Consider the following 20414-nt stretch of genomic DNA (forward strand, 5'->3'; position numbering starts at 1 on the left):
AGTGTACGAATGGGAATGAGGAGGCAGGCCACTCCACTCGCTCTGCAACCCCACTGGCCAAAATAGGGCAGGAGGACGGCAGAGAGAGAGCATGCTGTAGAAACAGATTTTGCTTGGGGAAAACATAAGGACCTCTGGCCAATCTTCATAACAAATGGGAATATGAAAGAACCGCAGATTTACTCAGAACTATGCATTAATGGGTTTATTTCCTTTTATTTTATTTTATTTTATTTTAATCTAAAATATATCTATACCGCCCAAAACTTGTGTCTCTGGGTGGTTTACAATTAAAATCATTTAACACATCAAATCAATTAACAATTAAAATCATGAAAAACATGAAAAACATTTAAAACCCAGTATTAAAAATTTTAAAACTATAAATCTTATTAAAGGCCTGGGAGAATAAATGTGTCTTCAGTGCCTTTTTAAAAGTTGCCAGAGATGGGGAGGCTCTTATTTCAACAGAGAGTGCATCAGCGGCAGCAACGGAGAAGGCCCGTTCCCAAGTAGCCACCAAACAAGTTGGCAGCAACCACAGACGGACTTCTACAGATGATCTTAACAGGTGGTGGGGCTCATGGCAAAGAAGACATTCTCTTAAATACCCAGGGTGTAAATGTTTAGGGCTTTATAGGTAATAATCAGCACCTTGTATTTTGCCCAGAAACGTATCGGCAGTAACTTTAGTTAACACAGGAGTAATATGGTCTCTCCTAAATGACACAGAGACCAATCTGGCCACCGCATTCTGGACCAACTGCAGTTTCCAGACTACGTACAAAGGCAGCCCCACATAGAGTGCATTGCAGTAATCCAGCCTAGAGGTTACCTGCATATATACTACCATTTTGAGGTTGTTCATCTCAAGAAACAAACACAGCTGGCCTATCAGCCAAAGTCGATAAAAAGCACCTCTGGCCACCGCCTCAACCTGGGACACCAGGGAGAGGTTCGGATCCAGAAGCACCCCCAGACTGCATACCTGTTCCTTCCGGGGGGAGTGTGACCCCATATAGAACCGGCAGGTCGAAATCGTCTCCCGAGTTCCGACCCCACACAATAAGTACCTCTGTCTTATCTGGATTCAGCCTCAGTTTGTTATCCCTCATCCAGCCCATTATTGCCTCTAGGCAGGCTTTTAGGGAGTTTATGCCTTCTCCTGATGATGCTGACATGCAGAAGCAGATTTGGGTGTCATCAGCATACTGATAACACCCTGAACCAAATCTCCTGATGATCTCTCCCAGAGGTTTCATGTAGATATTAAACAACATTGGAGACAATATGGAGCCCTGAGAGACACCATAGGAAAGTTCAGATTTTGAAGAACAACAGTCTCCAAGAGACACTATCTGGAATCTGCGCTTTGAATACAATTGTACTAAGTCCTGTGATTTTACACCACTTCTTCCCACACTTAAGCTCGCAGTCTGGAGAGCATCCAGGTTTTGAAGCCAAATATTTCCAGGCAGAGCAAGCCGATGATACTTACATTGCCTTTTAAAGCAGCCAGGTCTGCACTCCATTGTCCTCCAAAAAAGGCTCTACCTCCTCCTCACTTCGTTGGCTATGAGCAGCAGTGGCAAACTCAGCATGCTTTTTTCAAGCTACTGTTTGCCTTGTAGTGGGAGGGGATGGAAGAGGGAGGCACTGCCACCTGCCATTCAGTGACACAGGTAGGCACTGCAGGAACTTCCTGTTGGAGCTAGGAGAGCATGTGCAGTGCAGTAAGGAGGCTGCTGTCTGCACGCCAAAAGGTGGGGTGGGGGAGGTACCTCTGTCCTCCAGAGCATGCAGTGCACATGGCAGAGGGCTGTGGAGTAAAAGTGTGATGATGCCACCACCAAGGCTGTTAAAGTAACATGGCTCCTGGCTTGTCAAGCAGTGTGGAGCGCATTTGGGACACTAAAGAGTTGATCGAGGACACATGCCCAGGTAATTCAGTGCTGTCAATGCCCTACTGCTTGCAGATAGGACAGGGCAGGGAAGGGAAGTCATTGCAGGCTTGACTATATACACAGAAACGCTGAACAGATTAGAAAAAACTGAACGGATCCACCAACATTATTATTGCTGTCTTGTTATGCCCAATTTACACATGACACGCGGTCATGTATATTCCCCCATAAATGGTGGTGGTGGTGGTAGTGGTTTTTAAAAAGCAGCCTCAGGAGTTGACGAGTTTAAGCAGAAGATTTAAGGAAAAAATATCCTTAAGGAAGATTTGAGCAGAGGCAACAGGTTTAATTTGCCCCTCTTGTCTTCTAAGTAGACTCATAGGGGCAATTCACACAACCAGGGGAGCAGGCAGGTGGGGGGAATTACCTTCTCCCCAGAAGATCCATGTAACATTGCTGGGAGTGCGAACTGCGTTCCCAGACAATCCACTGCTGCGCCAGGCAGCGCAGAGCTCCAGAGGCGGGGACGACACATCCCAGCCTCCAGGTATCCCACAATGCACCACACATTGAGCATGGTGCAGTGGAGACAGAAGACAGGTGCTCTAGGTGCCCATCTCTGTGTCTCCACAGGCTAAATGAAGGAGGAGACACGCACGACCGGAGTCTGGGCTAACGGCGCTAACCCAGGCTAAAAAGCCAGATCCCGATTGAGCCTGATCCCACTGGTTCTCTCGCACAGCCTACTAGCCTGGATTAGGCTGTGCATGAGAACAGCCTCATAGGCTGACATCCTGATATCCTATTGAAATTGAGTAGCCCTTTAGAGTAACTCTTGAGTAGTACTATTTAGTAATTTAGTCTGGATGTCAGCAATAGTCTCTTAAGGCTGCTTTTGAGTTTTTAAATTTGCACAACTGTGTCATGTCTAGTTTAGTAAGGTCTTAAACTGCATCCAAATATGTGTCTTATCAGAACCAAAGGTTGGACTTACTTTTCTGAGAACCACCATCTTGTTTCAAAGTGACTCATGCAGCCTGTGTTCACAAAGAGAGAAAGGATAATTAGATCATAAGATGGCAAAATATTGTAACAAAAAGGGGGGTGGAAAGGGAAATAATAAATAATAAAGATGGGCCAAATATGCATTTCTTTGTATGGAGAGATGGCTCGTGTGTTGGACTAAGACCTGGTTTAAAAAATAAAAAATAAAAATAAAAAACCTAAATCAGGTTTGCAGACCCAATAAAGAAAAGATAGAATATCACTGGTTGTCACCTACAACTTTCAAATAAAATCACTCCAATGTATCATCAATGACCTACAGCCCATCCTGGACAATTATTCCCACCCCCCCTCATATTTACAGACAGCCTCCAAATCTTAAAAGGCAGTTTTAAAGGCACCAGAAACAACAAACTATACAACAGAGACACAAATACAGGGACCAGGCTCTTCCACAAACCCCAATACCAACTTTGTCCCTATATCTACTCAGGCAACAGCATTACATGCCCCCCCCCCAAGGTTTATGGATTATTCTACATTTATTCTACAATCAATGTGCTACTAGTCTTCCAGGTACAATAAGACTGTTTATTGTTTTTGCCTTTATAAGACAAAAGACCAATATTACATGATCAATAACCAAGTGAAATCTCCACCACCATTTTATTATTGTTCATATACAGCTACATTCAAGATACTGGAGACCATTTGTCCTAAAAATCCTCTGGATGGTTTAAGTGCTAGGACTCAAATCTCTACCGACTTTGCTATTTCCCTCTTTCAGCAACTGTATGGCATAGGTGTGCTGACCTAGAGCAACTAACTCCCAGAGCAGGCACAGGCAGGATCCCCTTCTGACCTCAACAGTATTTTGTGGGGCTCTGTTCCACTTTCCAGGTACAAGACTGGGATTGATACAAGTCACTACTTGAATTTAATCATGGGATTGGAGTACTGACTAGGTACAATGCACATACTACCCTAATCTAAGACCCATTTTTAAATAAGGGGAAAAGCAAAATATATCCCCTGGATCACTCAAAAGTATTTGTACATGAAATGTTTACCTTTAATGTTATATTTGCATACTTCTGATGGGATTCTGCTTAGGGCTCCTGAATATATAATTATAATAACTTCCATGCACTATAATGTGGCAACAGACTCCTTAAAAGCCTGAGAGAAAGGTTTTGGACATTTGCTCAAACAGATAATCTGTTGTTTCAGGTAACGCAGCTATTACTTGCCCTGTAACACAAGACTGCCAGCTCCAATACTGAAGAGTTAATGTCTGTATAAACCAAGAATGTAGCTTGAAAATCCAAAAAAACATGTTTTTAATTGTTCTAGATTCTCAGAGTCTTTGGCCTTTTCCGTGTTCCCGCCATAAACATAAATGCTAAAATCTCACCTCTTTCTTTTTTAAGTTGCGAATTTCTAATTTAACCCGTATGAGTTTATCATTTAAGAGGTTCACGGCCTAATCATATACATGTTTCCTCAGAAATAAGCCTCACTGCTTTCAGTGGAACTTGCTGTTTCAAACAAATATACATAAATTGACATGTTGTTATTAACATTAATAAAATATAAATACAAATTAAAAAAGCAAAATGCAGCTCCAGCCTCACAACCTGCACTGTGCTTAGACAGTTTTGTTTTAATACCTTCATTTATCCTCAAACCAAATGGGTCTATTTCTGCAATCAATCTATTCCACAAGACTGAGGTTAGTAACAGAAAGAGTGATTACCTGTCCAGAAAAGTGGTTCTGTAGTCTGGCTGAAGTAGTGTAATAAGAAAGGAGGGGTATATGTGGAAAGCTGGTGGTAAAGAACTCTGCCCTGAAATGACAGTCCTTTATTCTGTAAGGAAGGAGGAAATAACTGAAATTACTCTGGCAGTTATTTACTACAGAACTTTGACCCCAGTACAGAATATCTTCCATTTCTGCAGCTGGCAGAAATTTAGTCAGGTGATGTCAATTACTGACTTCACAATGCTTGATTAGAGTTCCCTAAAAATTAAGCTTAAGAACATAAGAACAACCATGCTGGATCAGGCCTGAGACCTATCTAGTCCAGCATCCTGTTTCATACAGTAGCCCATCAGATGTCTCTGAGAAGCCCACAGGCAAGAGTTGAGAGCACATGCCCTCTCTCTTGCTGTTGCTCTCCTGCAACTGGTATTTAGAGGCATCTTGCCTCTGAGGCTGGAGGTAGCCTATAGCCACCAGACTAGTAACCACTGATAGACCTGTCCTTCATGAATTTGCCTAAGCCCCTTTTAAAGCCATCCAAACTGGTGGCCATCACCACATCCTGTGGCAGGGAATTCCATAGATTAATTATGTGCGGTGTGAAAAAGTACTTCCTTTTGGCAGTCCTAAATTTCCCAGCCTTCAGGTTCATGGGATGACCCCTGGTTTTAGTGCTGTGAGAGAGGGAGAAAAAATTATCTCTGTCCACTCTCTCTATTCCATGCATAATTCCATGCCTCTATCATGTCTCTCCATAGGCAACTCTTTTCCAAACTATAAAGCCCCAGGTGCTGTAGCCTTGCCTCACAAGGAAAATGCTCAATTCTACAATGTCCTTCTTAAGATACAGTGACCAGAACTGCACACAGTACTCCAAATGAGGCCACGCCATAGATTTGTATAAGGGCATTATCATATTAGCATTTTTATTTTCAATCCCTTTCTTAATGATCCCTAGCCTGGAATTGGGCTTTTTCCACAGTTGCCATGCACTGAGCTGACCTTTCAATGAGCTGTCTACCACGACCCCAAGATTTCTCTCCTGGTCAGTCACTAATAGCTCAGACCCCATCAGTGTACAGTGGTCCCTCGACTTACGAAGCACTCGACATCCGAATGTTTCGACATACGAACGACAAAAAATACCGGAAGTCGTTGCCGGTTTAGATGCGGCTTCCTCGACCTACGAATTTTTAGATGCGGTTTCCTCGACTTACGAGTGTTCCGGACCTCCGTGGATGCGCTTTTCGACTTACGAAAATTCCGACCTACGAACGTGCGTTCGGATCGGATTATCTTCGTAAGTTGAGGGACCACTGTATATGTGAAGTTGAGGTTTTTTGCCCCAATATGTATCACTTTGCACCTGCTTACATTGAACCACAGTTGCCATTTTGTCACTCACTCTTCCAGTTTGGAGAGAACTTTTTGGAGCTCCTCACAACCTGTTTTGGATTTCACCACCCTAAATTGTTTGTTTGTTTGTTTGTTTATCATATTTTTATACCACCTGATGTGCATATCTCTAGGCAGTGTACAAAATTTAAAATATTTAAAAGTCACAAATTAAAATACATGACAATAAAACAATATAATAAAATTATTAAAACCAGTTTTAAAAATCATTAAAATTAATTCTAATTAAAAGCCTGAGAGAACAGGAAGGTCCTGAGGTTCTTCTTGAAAACAAACAGAGAAGTAAATGCTCTTATTTCAGCAGGAAGCTTATTCCAAAGCTCTGGGGCAGTCACAGAGAAAGCCCAGTTCTGGGTTGCCACCAAACGAGCTGGTGGCAACCGTAACTGGACCGCTCCAGAAGATCGTAACCCAGCCTATTATGACAAAGGAGGCGCTCTCTTGAATAGCCTGGACCCAAGCCGTTAAAGGCTTTATATGTAATAACCAGCATTTTGTATTTCACCCGGAAACATATTGGCAGCCAATGCAGTTCTTTTAGAACCGGTGTTATGTGGTCCCTTCGTGTTGTCGCAGAGACCAATCTGGCTGCTGCATTCTGTACCAATTGTAGTTTCCAGAGTATGTACAAAGGCAGCCCCACATAGAGTGCATTACAGTAGTAGTCAAGCCTGGAGGTTACCAGCATATGTACCACTGTTTTAAGGTCATTCACCTCTATAAACGGACATAGCTGACATATCAGCTGAAGCTGATAAAAAGCGCTCCTGGCCACCACCTCAACCTGAGAAACCAGGGAGAGCTTTGGGTCCAGGAGCACTCCCAAGCTACATAACCAACCTTTCAGGGGGAGTGTAACCCCATCCAGAACAGGCATATCTAAACCATCTCTCGGGGCCTGGCACCCCCACAGTCAATACCTCTGTCTTATTTGGACAAGGGTCAAGAGAACAGGTTGTAGGACACACAGTCCAAAGCAGTTTGTCCACTTCCTCAAGAGTCACAAACTGAAAATGATCCAATCTAATCCCATAAGAGGAGTTGCTGGACACCTCCACAGTAGACTATGCAGTAACTGTGGAATCCAGCTCGGCCTGAATCTGAGAGATTTTATCTGCAAAAAAAGTTGTTAAAGACGTCACAGCAAGTGAACGATAGTTCTAAGTTTAAATTCAAGGGAAAGGGGATACATACAAGCCGCCCTTACAACCCTAGACCACTCAGCTGGACGTGAATTTGCTGAAGCAATGCGAGCAGAAAAGAACTGCTTCTTTGCCGCTCCTAATGCCAGAGCATAGGTCTTCTTCAAATGTGCTCTGTGTTGTGCTCGATCAGACTCGCACCAAGTCTTTCTCCACTTGCACTCTAATCCTCTACTTCACCGCTTCAGCTCCCATAACTCATCCGAATGCCACAGGGCTGTCTTTAAAGCAATTTGGAGAGGACACTTAGGAGCTATTGTGTCTACTGCTCTAGTAAATTCATTATTCCATCTTTGTACCAGAGCATCGACAGAATCGTAGCAGAGCCAACCCTAAACCCCTCCAAGGCTTCTTGGAATCCTATTGGATCCAATAACCTCCTTGGGCGGACCAATCTAATAGGTCCTTCACCCCTGCAGAGGTGTGTCATGGCTGTAAGTTCTACCTTAACCAGATGGTGATCCATTCATGACAATGGGGAGATGACAGGAGTCCCCACCCATGGAACACCTCCCTGATTGGAGCAAAAGACCAAATTGAGCGTGTGACCAGCATCATGTGTTGGACCAGAGACCAGTTGGGATGACAGTCGTCATGTTCGCTATGAACTCTTGAGCTGCCCCCGACAACTCGGTCCCAAAAATGAACACTTAAGTCCCTCACCACCAACAACCTGGGTGACCAATGCCAACTCAGCAACCAGGTTTGTCAGCTCAGTTAGGAACTTCACTGGGCAGTGAGGTGATTGGTACACCAGCAGATGTCCCAGTCTATCCCTGGTCCCTAGGCTTAGGTACACACATTCAGTATAGTCCAAATCCCTGACAGGGATCCTGATAAGGGCAATGGTATTCTTATAGACCACAGCCACCCCACCTCCCCAGCCACATTCTCTCACCTGCTCTACCATGGGAGAAGCTGAGACCAAACTGGACCACCAGCCTCTCCTAACCAGGTCTCCGTAATACATACCAGGTCAGCTCCTTCATCCATAATAAAGTTATGTACTACCTCAGATTTATTTTTAACTGACCTGGCATTACAGAGTAATAAGGTGAGGTTCTATGGGTTGGCATTGCTCTCCAGAATCTGGAAGGGGAAACAGCAATTAAATTTCTGAATTCCCTTCCCCTATAATGGCCCGCTGGCCTACCATCTGAAACCATTTAGGGTCATCTGCGAATTTGGCCACTTGGTTGTTACTCCAATTTCTAGATCATTTATGAATAAGTTAAAGAGCACTGGTACCAGAACACATCCCTGAGGTACACCACTTCTTACTTCGCTCCATTATGAAAGGACTGTCCATTTATTCCTATCCTCTGTTTCCTGTCCTTCAACCAGTTACCAATCCACAACTGAACCTGTCTTTTTTTGTATGCCACTTCTTGTTGTATGCGGTGAAAATCTTAGACCTGGTTCATTTAACTAGAAACAGAAATTCAAGGGGAGTTCGGAAATATGTGATAACACAATTGCTATTGCTTGGTCATACAGGTTAAGGACTTGGAACATTCCCTGCGCTTCACCACACTGTGCATCACACATCATTTGTTATAGAAATCTATTATTTTCTCAGCACTTTCATTGTAGCAAAAGCCTTCTCCTTCTCATTGATCCTTACAACAGCTCTATGAGGGAAGCCATTTATATTTTTATTTACGCTGGATTAGAAGCTCTTCCTGCTTGTAAGCAGGAGGAGAAGGAAGTAGCAGTCACCATCACCATCTTCACCTGCTGCTGCCCTTCAAAATATGCTGCCACACACCTCTTTTTCACATAGAAACACCAACTGCTGGCAGGGAGGGGAGGGGTCAGGGGATAAAGATTAAGTCCCTCTTTAGTGTTGTTTTATTGTAAAAATGATGTTATTGATGTTGTAAGGAGGGTGAAAGGTAGTATGTGCTGACATAAGAGTTTAAAATGCATGCAAGAAGGGAAGACATGAATTGTTGTGTTGGTCTAGTCCCAAGTCTATATAGTTGTCTATATTTAGTCTATATCCCATAGAATTACCGAGATGCAAGGGATGCCTTTCTCTCTGCCAATCCAGAGTAAGCAACTCTGCTCCTTTGTTTAGTTTAGATTCTCATCCTTATGGACAGCAGAGAAAATTGTTTTCGGTAAACAGCTTTCATAGTTAATGGAAGTACAGAGGATGCTGTGTAAATTCTAAGTGCAAATTTCCTCACCCACCATTACTCAGGTAATGGTGTTGCCTGAGTAGATATACACACTCCCACAGGTATTGATCTTCATTGCCAGAGAGAATTCACGCTTTGTTGAGATGTCCAGCAGGGATCTTGCACAATTTATGCAGTACCACCTGCCAGCCAGCTCTTGCTTTTCAAGGAAAAAACCTTTTGAAAAGGGATCAATTCTTTTTGGAAAGCAAGAGCTGGCCAGCAGTTTTCTTTTTGGAAAGCAAGAGCTGGCCAGCACTGCGAAAATCACACGAACTCTCACTGGATGGGCTTGCGCTCCTCTCCAAGTCTGGCATGCTCCTAGTTCCACCTTTGCTGCTACTAAAGGCCAAAGTAGCCTCTGGAACACAGAGTGCCTTTCATTAGCAGGTGCTGGTGCTTTAGCTGTGGACACTCCTGGAAAGAGATATTCCAGATGCAGTTATCCATCACACTCTGGCAACTTCCAGGACTGGCTACAGTTATGCATTATACACGGGGCTGTCTTTGAAGACTTCCTAGAAACTGCAGTTAGTTCAGACCACAACTCCTGGGCTATTAACCAGAAACGTATTGCCAGTATTTAAAGAGCTCTACAGACACCTAGTCTGTTTCCAAGCACAATTCAAAGTACTGGTGCTTGCTTTTAAAGCCCTAAATGGCTTGAGATTGGGGGACATGAGGAAACACCCACTCCCACATCAATCTGTGACTGCCTGTGCACTGAGAGGCATACTTTTGAGGCTTTCACTATGGATGCCCCACGATGTGAAGTGCAGAAAGTGCCTTCTCAGTGGTGGTGCCACCTAGTTTGCAGAATTCCCTCACCAGAAAAGCTTGCTTGGTGATAACATTGTCATCCTTCTGGAGCCAGGCAAATCAATCAATCAATCAATCAATCTCTCTCTCCTAGGCTTTTAAAGTGTTGGTTTTAAAATTCTTTATTTGATGCTCTTGCTGGTGCAATTGTTTTTATTGTGCATTTATGTTTTTAATTGTGATTTAATTGTATCTTTCTCTGTTGCAAATCTCCCTGAAAAACTGATTAAAGGGAAGCATCTCTTTCACTCAAATGAGCCACACTCATACTTAAAATTCATTCTGTATGCCATGTTATAATTCTTTCTGTCATATACACAAGCTCATTTGAAGTGTTTGTACAGTGTATGTATATTAATAAGATAATTCAATTTCAGTAAGTTTTTTTTAAAAATCCGATTGTATTACAGCAATATATTACTTTTTTAAAAATTGAGATTTTTTTAAAAAATGTCCGTCAGTGCATTGCATGGATATGTGGTAGCCAGCATGTTTTCATTGGACTCCACTGTAGCATATAGACATATTAGGAGGTGTAATTAATTACGGATGATCAGGTAAAAGAGAGCTAATTTTTACCACCATCAATCATGAACAAATAAGTTTGTAAAGTGCATATTGAACTCTGTAATGCTATATGATATTAACTCTGCTGTTCTGGAGAACAGAAGTCCATCTCTGTGAACCGAAACTAACATGAATTTTCATCAGCTTCCTAATTAATAGTCTGCCATCTGGATAAAAAAGCTTAAATAGCACATGGCCCTTATATTGTTCTTCATTCTCTTGAGAAAATTAACAGCAGTGTTGTTGTTTGTCTATGGCACAGGCTGAACATTAGTCCCAAATGCAGTTCTGAGGTGCTGGACCTCTAGCTAAACTTCATGTTATGTATCTTTTGCTTTTGCAATGTCCCATTAACAACCGCTCTTTGCCTAAGCAGATTTGTATTGCTAAGTCATTGGAGGCTACTGTTAAACTTAAAAAGCGCATGGCAGGGAATACAGCCAAGAGAAAAACCTAAGTACATACCGACAAAAGATCTCAGGTCTTCCCCCTGTTTTCTGAAGCATCTTATCTTTAGCTAAATTTAGTTCCTTTTTGCTTATTCATGCTGCTTAGAAAAGAATGAAATCAAGATAGTTCTTTGGTGCATGGTATTGCACACCTACACACAGATGCACACACACGCACTTACACCAATAAGATGGAGCTTCTTACCGTGGGTGTTACAAGGTAGGTCATCCTTCCCTGCTGCACAATCTCATTAGGATCTAAGTGTCATCCATCCCTCTCTTTGGGATCTAGCCAACAAAGTATTAAAAGCACATACTGCAGACTGTTTTGTGTCACGATCTGGCTCATCAAACATGAGCTGATGCACACACCAAAAATACAGATAGATATCTTCATAAGCACTCCTTCACTTGCCACGCCACTCCCTGGAATCAGAAAAAAAATATTAATACATTCTTACTGATGATAATGATGGTGACAACAATAAAGACATCAGAATTATTGTACTATAGCATGGTTAAAATGATGTATGCCAACCTCACTGTTGTATATACGACACACAGAAAACCAAGACTTTTCAAAATGTGGAATTTGTATTCCTGAGCACATAAAGGGCAGATTTCAGTTAAAAATATTGGCTTCTTAGGTTTTAGGTAAGTGTGCTGAGAGCATCAAGGAGTGTCTTACTGTGCAAGGGTCATTATGAGTGCCTTTTAACCTGTACCAGTCCCACTGCCAGATGCTTGAGTCTGAGTAGATCTCCCAACAGAGACAGAAAACCAGTGAAGGAGTTAAACATGTCTTATTATTTTTCCACTCCTTCTCCATCGACAGTTAATAGGCTCTGAAAAGTTAATTCTTAGAATGCTGGATCAGACGCATTATTTCCCAATTATTGCAAGTTCCAGGAGTCTATAATTTGGCATAAAGATACACCCTATGTATAAAAATTGAATAGATTTGTGATATGAATCAGACTACACAATATGGAGCAGTGTTCGGTCCTCTTTGCCCCTTAACTCCTCCTCACTTAATATATGGGGCTGTTGCTAGCTGTGTTTATTCTGCCCGGCTCCTAGGAGCCTCCCTATTTGCAGTTGCATCTCCAGGCTTGGAAATTTCACTTTGGATATGCTCAGGAGCTTCACAGTAATGTGAGCTCTCAGTTTATAGTACACATAGGGACAGATCACTTAGTTGGCAATTAAGGGTGTGCGTGAAACTGGCTGGCCTAGTTCGGTTCGAGACCAAACCAAACCCAAACCGGACTGGGCCAGTTCAGTTTTGCTCCCCATCGAACCCCCCCAGGGTCATGACCCAGGCCACGCACTGGGCATATGCGGCGGCTCCCAAGATGGCTGCCGCAATGGGGGAAAGGCCAGGAAAGGGCCAGACTGCCCAAACCAGGTGATTTAAAGCATAACAGAGGCTAGCGGGGGGGGGGCTCCACGGACCCACCACTACCACCCTGCGGCCTTGGAGGAGCCCCTGGAGGAGGTAAGTGGAAAAAATTATTATTTTAAATGTTTATGGGGAAAAAACAGAACTGCTGGGGTGGGTGGGCTCGGTCCGGGGTCGGATCAAACAGGAAGTGTTCAGTTCAACCCCAATCTGTCGAACTGAACCGGTTCAATGTTGGACCGGCTTGACATCAAACTGGTTCGCATATCCCTATTGGCAATGGGCTAGTCGCCCCTAGATTTGGCTGCAAACGAAACAAATTGGAATGAGGATCAGATGCATGCCCCCTCCCCATAAGTTAATTAACTAAGGTTAACTTTCGACCAAGGCCACTCTGTACTTAGAGTAAACTGCCTCACTCCCCTCTCCTTTCGCAAGAGATAACAACACGCTAATGACACACTAAGGAGCCTATTATGCCAAGCAGGAAGAAAAGTAGATAAGGTAGTGAAGCAATGTTCTCCCCACCACAAAGAAGATGAGTCAATGACGTAGACCCAGGAGTGTATCAGTTGAAATTATTGATAGGATTACTGGAGAGCCTGTCCAGGCACTGATACTCTTTTGCGCACCTGCATACTCTGATTTTCATCACAATCAGCCTTGCACACAGAAGGCGATTCTCACATTATTTCACCCAGGAAAGAGCAATCAGACCCAATGCATTCCATGCAGGTCCATCTTGGCACTTCTAATCAGACAAGTAGGGCAGTAGGAATTTGCCCCCAAGGCATGTTTTGGGATATAAGTATCCCCAATTCCATGAACCATGGTGCTGTCCTGTGCCTTTCACAAGAGAATCCAACAAGATCCCCAGCAAGCAGTCTTTGTGCTCCCTCAGATGCTATACTTGGGACTCCATTGAGCACTCCCTTTGCTCTCCTGCAACCTACAAAGAGCTTGAAATCACTAACTAACCAAAGATGTAGGTTTTGGGCAGTATAGACATTTATCTATCTATCTATCTATCTATCAAATTTGTACACCGCCCCAAACTTTCGTCCCTGGGCGGTTAACAATAGCATAAAACAAGTTAAAATATATACAAAAACTTAAAACAATTTAACAATTTAAAAATCATCTACAAATTAAAACCTTAAAATGTTAAAGAACTGAAAAGGCTTGGGTGAAGAGGTAGGTTTTCAAATGCTTTTTAAAAATGGTCAGAGATGGGGAGGATCGTATCTCAGTAGGGAGCACATTCCACAGTCTCGGGGCAGCAACTGAGAAAGCCTGTCCCTGTGTGGCCACCAGCCGAGCTGGCGGCATCTGGAGACAGATCTCCCCAGACGACCTCAATGAGCAGTGGGGCTCATAATGAAGAAGATGTTCTCTTAGATACCCAAGGCCTAAGCCATTTAACCAGCACTTTGTATTTTGCCCAGAAACCTACTGGCAGCCAGTGTAACTCTATCATCAAAGGAGTGATGTGGTCTCTCCAAGATGACCCAGAGACCAACCTGGCCACCACATTCTGTACCAATTGCAGCTTCCGGACTACATACAAAGGCAGCCCCACATAGAGCGCATTACAAAAGTCAAGTCTGGAGGTTACCAACATATGTACCACTGTTCTGAGGTCGTTCATCTCAAGAAATAGACGCAGCTGGCATATCAGCTGATAAAAAGCCCCTCTGGCCACCGCCTCAACCTGAGATACCAGGGGAGGTGTGGATCCAAAAGTACTCCCAGACTGTGAACCTGTTCCTTTTTGGGAAGTGTGACCCCATCCAGAACAGGGAGATCAAAATCGTCTCTGGAGTTCTGACCCTGCACAATAAGTACCTCCGTCTTATCTGGATTCAGTCTCAGTTTATTCTCCCTCATCCAGCCCATTACTGCTTCCATGCAAGCATTTAGGGAAGTTATGCCATCTCCTGAAGAAGTTGACATGGAGAAGTAGATCTGGGTGTCATCAGCATACTGGTAACACCCCGCTCCAAATCCCCTGATTATCTCTCCTAGCGGTTTCATGTAGATGTTAAATAGCACTGGAGAAAGTATGGAGCCTTGGGGGACGCCATACTTAAGCTCAGATTTTGAAGGGCAACAGTCTCCAATCGACACCATCTGGAATCTGTCCGAGAGGTAGGAGCGGAACCACTGTAAAACAGTGCCTCGCATCCCCAACACTCTCAGACATTCCAGAAGGCTACTATGGCCGATAGTATTGAAAGCCGCCGAGATATCCAAAAGGACCAAGGGAGTCACACTTCCTCTGTCAATTCCCAATTGGAGATCATCTATCAGGTCGACCAAGACAGTCTCCACCCCATAGCCCACATAAATTTTAGAAGTTTATAAAATAAAATAAACTTCTTGGGTGATTCACTGGTCACAGGCCATGACAGGCTGTGTTCAGTTTGTCGTACCACTTTCAGGATCAGTGCTTCTGCCGATCCACCCAGCTTGCCTAGCCGCCATAGGAAGCTGGCCCCATGGAGATCCCCTTCTCATGGGCACCTCTCCCTCTACTAATCCCTGCAACCCTCCTGCTTCCAATCACACTGTCTTGGAAGACATCTCTCTACAGCTCTCTCCCAGAGTCCAGAGGTCCCATCGTCCAGAACAGATGAAGGTGGCCATTTGCCTGGCAACTAGGCTCAAACTATATTTTTCTTAAATCTAAGCTACCCCCTATCTCTCTCACAAGCCTCTTTCTCTTGCCCACCTGAGAACTTACACAATTAGACTTTAAGCTAAAATGCCTCATAATAGTAGATTTATTTGTTATTTGTCTGTGTAAACCGCCCTGAGCCATTTTTGGAAGGGTGGTTTAGAAATTGAAAATAATAATAATAATAATAATAATGATGATGATGATGATGATGATGATGGTGATGATGGATACTAAAATGACATGGATACTAAAATGTTTAGAAACAACTGGTGTCAGCAAAAATATTCAGATATTTATAAAAAAAGCAATGAGCTTGTGGAGTACACAGTTAACAATCAATGGTGAGACACTTGGACAGGTTAGCATTAGAAGAGGCATTTTCCAAGGGGACTCACTATCCCCTCTGTTGTTTGTAATCGCCATGACCCCACTTTCACAAATACTAAACAAAACAGGCCTTGGATACCAAACATCTAAAACATCCAGTAAAATCAACCATCTGCTGTACATGGACGATCTGAAGTTGTATGGAAAGTCCCAGTCAGAAATTGAATCACTGCTAAACACTGTCCGTATATTCAGTAGCGATATAGCAATGGAGTTTGGACTAGACAAGTGTGCTGCATTAATAATGAACAGAGGGAAAATTAAAAAAACCCAGAAGGAATAGAACTGCCCATTGGAAGCAAGATCAAGAACCTGGAAGAGAAAGAACATTACAAATACTTGGGCATTCTCCAGGCTGATAACATCGCACACACTGAAGTTAAAAGAAAAATTGGAAGTGAATACATCAGGAGAGTTAGAAAAATCCTCAAGTCCAAACTCAATGGCGGGAACACCATACAAGCCATAAACACCTGGGCTATACCTGTTATCAGATACACTGCAGGAATAATAGACTGGACCCAGGCAGAGCTAGAGACGCTAGATCGTAAGACCAGGAAAATCATGACCATCAATCATGCTCTGCACCCCCGCAGTGATGTCGATAGGCTATACCTCCCTCGCAGCTCAGGTGGAAGAGGAATGCTGCAAGTCCATCAAACAGTAGAGGAGGAGAAAAGAGGCCTTGAAGAATATATCAAGGACAGTGAAGAAGATGCACTTCAAATGGTCAATAATGCGAAACTATTCAACACCAATGAAAGAAAGCAGGCCTACAAGAAAGAACAAGACAAGAACCGAGCAGAAAAATGGAAAAATAAGCCACTGCATGGTCAATATTTGCACAATATAAGTGGAAAATCAGACATCACCAAGACCTGGCAATGGCTTAAGAATGGCAACTTGAAGAAAGAAACAGAGGGTTTAATACTGGCTGCACAAGAACAGGCACTTAGAACAAATGCAATAAGAGCCAAAGTCGAAAAATCCACCACAAACAGCAAGTGCCGCCTTTGTAAAGAAGCAGATGAAACCATGGACCACCTAATCAGCTGTTGTCAAAAGATCGCACAGACTGACTACAAACAAAGGCATGAAAAAGTAGCAGGGATGATATACTGGAACATCTGCAAAAAATACAAGCTACCTGTAGCCAAAAATTGGTGGGACCATAAAATTGAAAAAGTGGTAGAAAATTAAGATGTAAAAATATTATGGGACTTCCGACTACAAACAGACAAACATCTGCCACACAATACACCAGATATAACTGTAGTTGAGAAGAAAGAAAAACAAGTTAAAATAATAGACATAGCAATACCAGGGGATAGCAGAATAGAAGAAAAAGAAATAGGAAAAAATCACCAAATACAAAGATCTACAAATTGAAATTGAAAGGCTGTGGCAGAAAAAGACCAAAATAATCCCAGTGGTAATTGGCGCCCTGGGTGCAGTTCCAAAAGACCTTGAAGAGCACCTCAACACCATAGGGGCCACAGAAATCATCATCAGCCAATTACAAAAAGCAGCTTTACTGGGAACAGCCTATATTCTGCGATGATATCTATAACAACAGCAACAACATTGACAATAAAATTCTGGCATCCCAGGTCCTTGGGAAGGACTTGATGTCTGGATAAAACAAACCAGTCAATAACACCTGTCTGACTGTGTAAACAAGAAATAATAATAATAATTTGTCTAGAAACATTTTTAATTGCTTTAATCACACAATTCTTTTATGTATCCCCCTCCCTCAAATAAATTCTTCTTTTTATTTTGAAACTAACACCTTGTCTCAATCCAGTCATTTCTTGAGTCCAAATATTTGCACAAATTAAAACTGGTGGAGCTGACTCCCTTTAAGAGCTAATTCCCCCCTAAAACCCGAACATTGGGGTGCCAACCAAACACCCCAGGGCAGTTCCATTAACAGGACCATTCTTTTAAAATAATTTCATGCTGATACTTAATATTTTGACAATTGTCTTATGAATGAACAGTGTAGCAATCAGTGACGGCAGGGTTCTGGGAAACCAGGATCATATACAGTATACTTGTCTGATGGAACTGTCCTAAAATATATCATTATTGGACTAAATATAGCTTACCTTTGGAACGCAAGACTCTTTTATTAAGTGTACGACCAAGAGGTCATTTCAGTAATTTGACAATTGATCACACAGCTACAAAAAGCCAAAAAAACAGAAATGGAAAAATCAAATTCAATCTCAGAGGCTGGCATAACAAAATCTGGAAGACTCTTGTGTTGGACAAAATAGCAACATGGCTAGAAATGGCTGTGAATCCTAGTCACAAAAACATCTTTATCAAAAAATGTCTCCCCTTCTTGACCAAAGAACACTCAACAATTTGGAAGTATAAAATAAGTGGAAGACACCAGTCAGTCTATTTGTATCTGGCATACAGAGACCTAGTCTGCTTCCCTGTAAAATAATAATATTTCTGAATATTAAAAACCGTGGGTAGTGCAGCCTTGTATAACTCCTTGCACTCTCTTTATATGGTTTTTATGTTGCGGGGGGTGGGGGTGGGTGGGTTTGGATGTGAGACTGTGAGGGTTTGCATTTGTAGTACTGCCTGAATTTATTTTGTTATTTATATGTGATTTAAAACATATTTTTGTAAAGATGTGTAAACGATTACTGTAAGTCTGTGCAGGAGGTTGATTGACAGATAGCAGCAGGGAGGCCCCTGTAGGAAAGATAGAGAAACCCTGCTTGGAATGCAGGAGAGACGACCATGAGAGAGGAAAAACAGAAATTCAGCGGGAGGACAGCTGGTCAGATGGTCATGAGGGAAGAGAGGGTGAGCTGTAGGCGTGGAGGAATAAAAGGTGTATTGATCAAGAAATACTTCTCCTGGGAAGAGAGAAGCAGGGCTTAAAAAGAGGCGTGGGCAAATCTGCTCTCTATAAGAATGCACTGCCTATGTAAAGACCTAGAAGTCCTCAGAAAGGAGGCAGGTCAGAAACAAAATACAAGAAAACCTCAGTATTCATGGGGGTTCCGTTCTTGGAGAGTGCCGCAGATACCAAAACTGCAAATACTGAGTAATTGGGGCTATGGAATCATGGAGGTTAGGTTCCTAAGGGGGGGAGATGCCCCCAAATGGCCAAAAATCATGAAAAAAGGCATGGTAAAGTTTCCTACCATGCTCCGCTGGTCCCCAGCAGTCCTGCAGTGCACCACAAAAGTCAAAAATCAGCCCAAAATCAGAGTTTCTGCCTTCTTTTTTTGGTCAAAATGAGCCACAAATTGGCTCCTACTCACAAAATGACCTCAAGGGTAATTTCTGCCACCCCCCCACCCACAGATACCTGAAAATTAACCCCCTTTTGGCTGATTTTTGGGTGTATGTCGAGGTCGGGTGCCAATTACTTGACTGCAGATATATGAAACCAAAGGTGTTGCGTCTGTGAATGCCGAGATTTGCCTGTATCCTCAAGTCAGTGAGCTTTGAGGCACAAGTCCAGGGCCCCACCCCCAACTAGTATTTATGTATTATTTATTTTTCTATGTAAACTGTTTTGAGAACTTTGGCTGAAGAGTGGTATATATAAATATCTATAGTAGTAGTATGTGGGAGAGCCCCCAGCTTTTCTCTGGAGGAGTGCAGAGAGCGCCTGAAAAGGCCTCATTCCAAGCCACAGAACCAACGTCTTCTTTCTTCCCTCCTCCTCGCCAGAAAATCCATTCAGGATAAAAGGCAGCAGCCAATGGGTGAGCCGCAGGTCAGAGTCTGTGCCAGGTTCTTGCCCTGCAGCCAGTTTGAACTACAACTGGCTCCTAGGCTCCCTTTTGGTGCCTCAAAGGACTGAGCTCCTGAAAGGCTGCTGAACTTTCTTATATCACGGGTTGCAACCTGCAAGATATAGGCTAGGGCACGCATCCAGGGCAGTGTGGTCACAGCTGAGCACAATGGAAGATTTATGCTAAGCACAAATTAAATTAAGAATTTTGACAACACTCTGGAACCAATACACTTCTTTACACTGAATTCTCATAACCATCATGCTTTAAGAACTTATGCTAAAACAAGAACACTTAGTATTTTAGTATGATCAAGGAATATGGACATTCTATTTCCTCTCCTACATCACCAGAAGACATACCTCACCACAAATAAGAGGGGGAAGAAGGCAATTTTTGGTTTTAAATCCCGCCAAACAAATCTAAGTAGTGGCAGAAAAGATACCCTGAAGTAGGATAATCCTACATGCTGTAATTTGGCATATCAATGTTTTGTAGCTTGCATGTATCTAGAATACTATCAAATTTTAAAAAACAAAACCCCCATCTCATTATGGGAACACGTTTCTGAATACCAGTCTAGAATAAAGTAACCATGGTATTAGAATGTGGATTACTGGAATTAGGTACATTTAATTCTGCATCTTCATCTGCAAGGCTAACTCCAGGTTCAAGGGGACCCTCAGCAAGGTCTATACAATGATAGAGGTCTATAAAATCATGCATGGTGTGGATAAAGTTGATAAGAGAGAAATTTTTCTCCCTCACGCAAAACACTAGAACTAGGGGTCATCCCATGAAATTGACTGCCAAGAAATTTAGAACCAACAAAAGGAAATACTTTTCCACACAAAATCATCATCAT

At 42.7% G+C, this 20414-nt stretch overlaps 2 protein-coding genes across 6 annotated transcripts in view; one reads left to right on the plus strand and one right to left on the minus strand.

Moving 5' to 3' along the window:
- MYO7B (myosin VIIB) overlaps nt 1-19122 on the minus strand; it is a 126048-nt gene extending 106926 nt beyond the window's left edge. For 2 of the 3 annotated variants that reach the window (XM_053306267.1, XM_053306264.1), the window contains exons 1-5: nt 18950-19122; nt 17888-17962; nt 11513-11733; nt 4666-4777; nt 2899-2941 (exon numbers count right to left, since the gene is read on the minus strand). In XM_053306267.1, the coding sequence (XP_053162242.1) occupies nt 2899-2916 (18 nt within the window). In that variant the 5' untranslated portion in view covers nt 2917-2941; nt 4666-4777; nt 11513-11733; nt 17888-17962; nt 18950-19122. Of the gene's footprint in view, nt 1-2898; nt 2942-4665; nt 4778-11323; nt 11406-11512; nt 11734-17887; nt 17963-18949 lie in introns of all 3 variants that reach the window. The other variant, XM_053306266.1, reaches the window with a different exon arrangement.
- Nucleotides 18639-20414, plus strand: part of IWS1 (interacts with SUPT6H, CTD assembly factor 1) — a 38233-nt gene continuing 36457 nt past the window's right edge. Inside the window, exon 1 of one of the 3 annotated variants that reach the window (XM_053306274.1) lies at nt 18639-18762. In XM_053306274.1, the coding sequence (XP_053162249.1) occupies nt 18717-18762 (46 nt within the window). In that variant the 5' untranslated portion in view covers nt 18639-18716. The remainder of the gene's footprint in view (nt 18763-20414) is intronic. The other 2 variants (XM_053306272.1, XM_053306273.1) reach the window with 2 other exon arrangements.

Source organism: Hemicordylus capensis, chromosome 3 (genome assembly GCF_027244095.1).
Source record: "Hemicordylus capensis ecotype Gifberg chromosome 3, rHemCap1.1.pri, whole genome shotgun sequence".
In the NCBI taxonomy this organism is placed as follows: Eukaryota; Metazoa; Chordata; class Lepidosauria; order Squamata; family Cordylidae; genus Hemicordylus; species Hemicordylus capensis.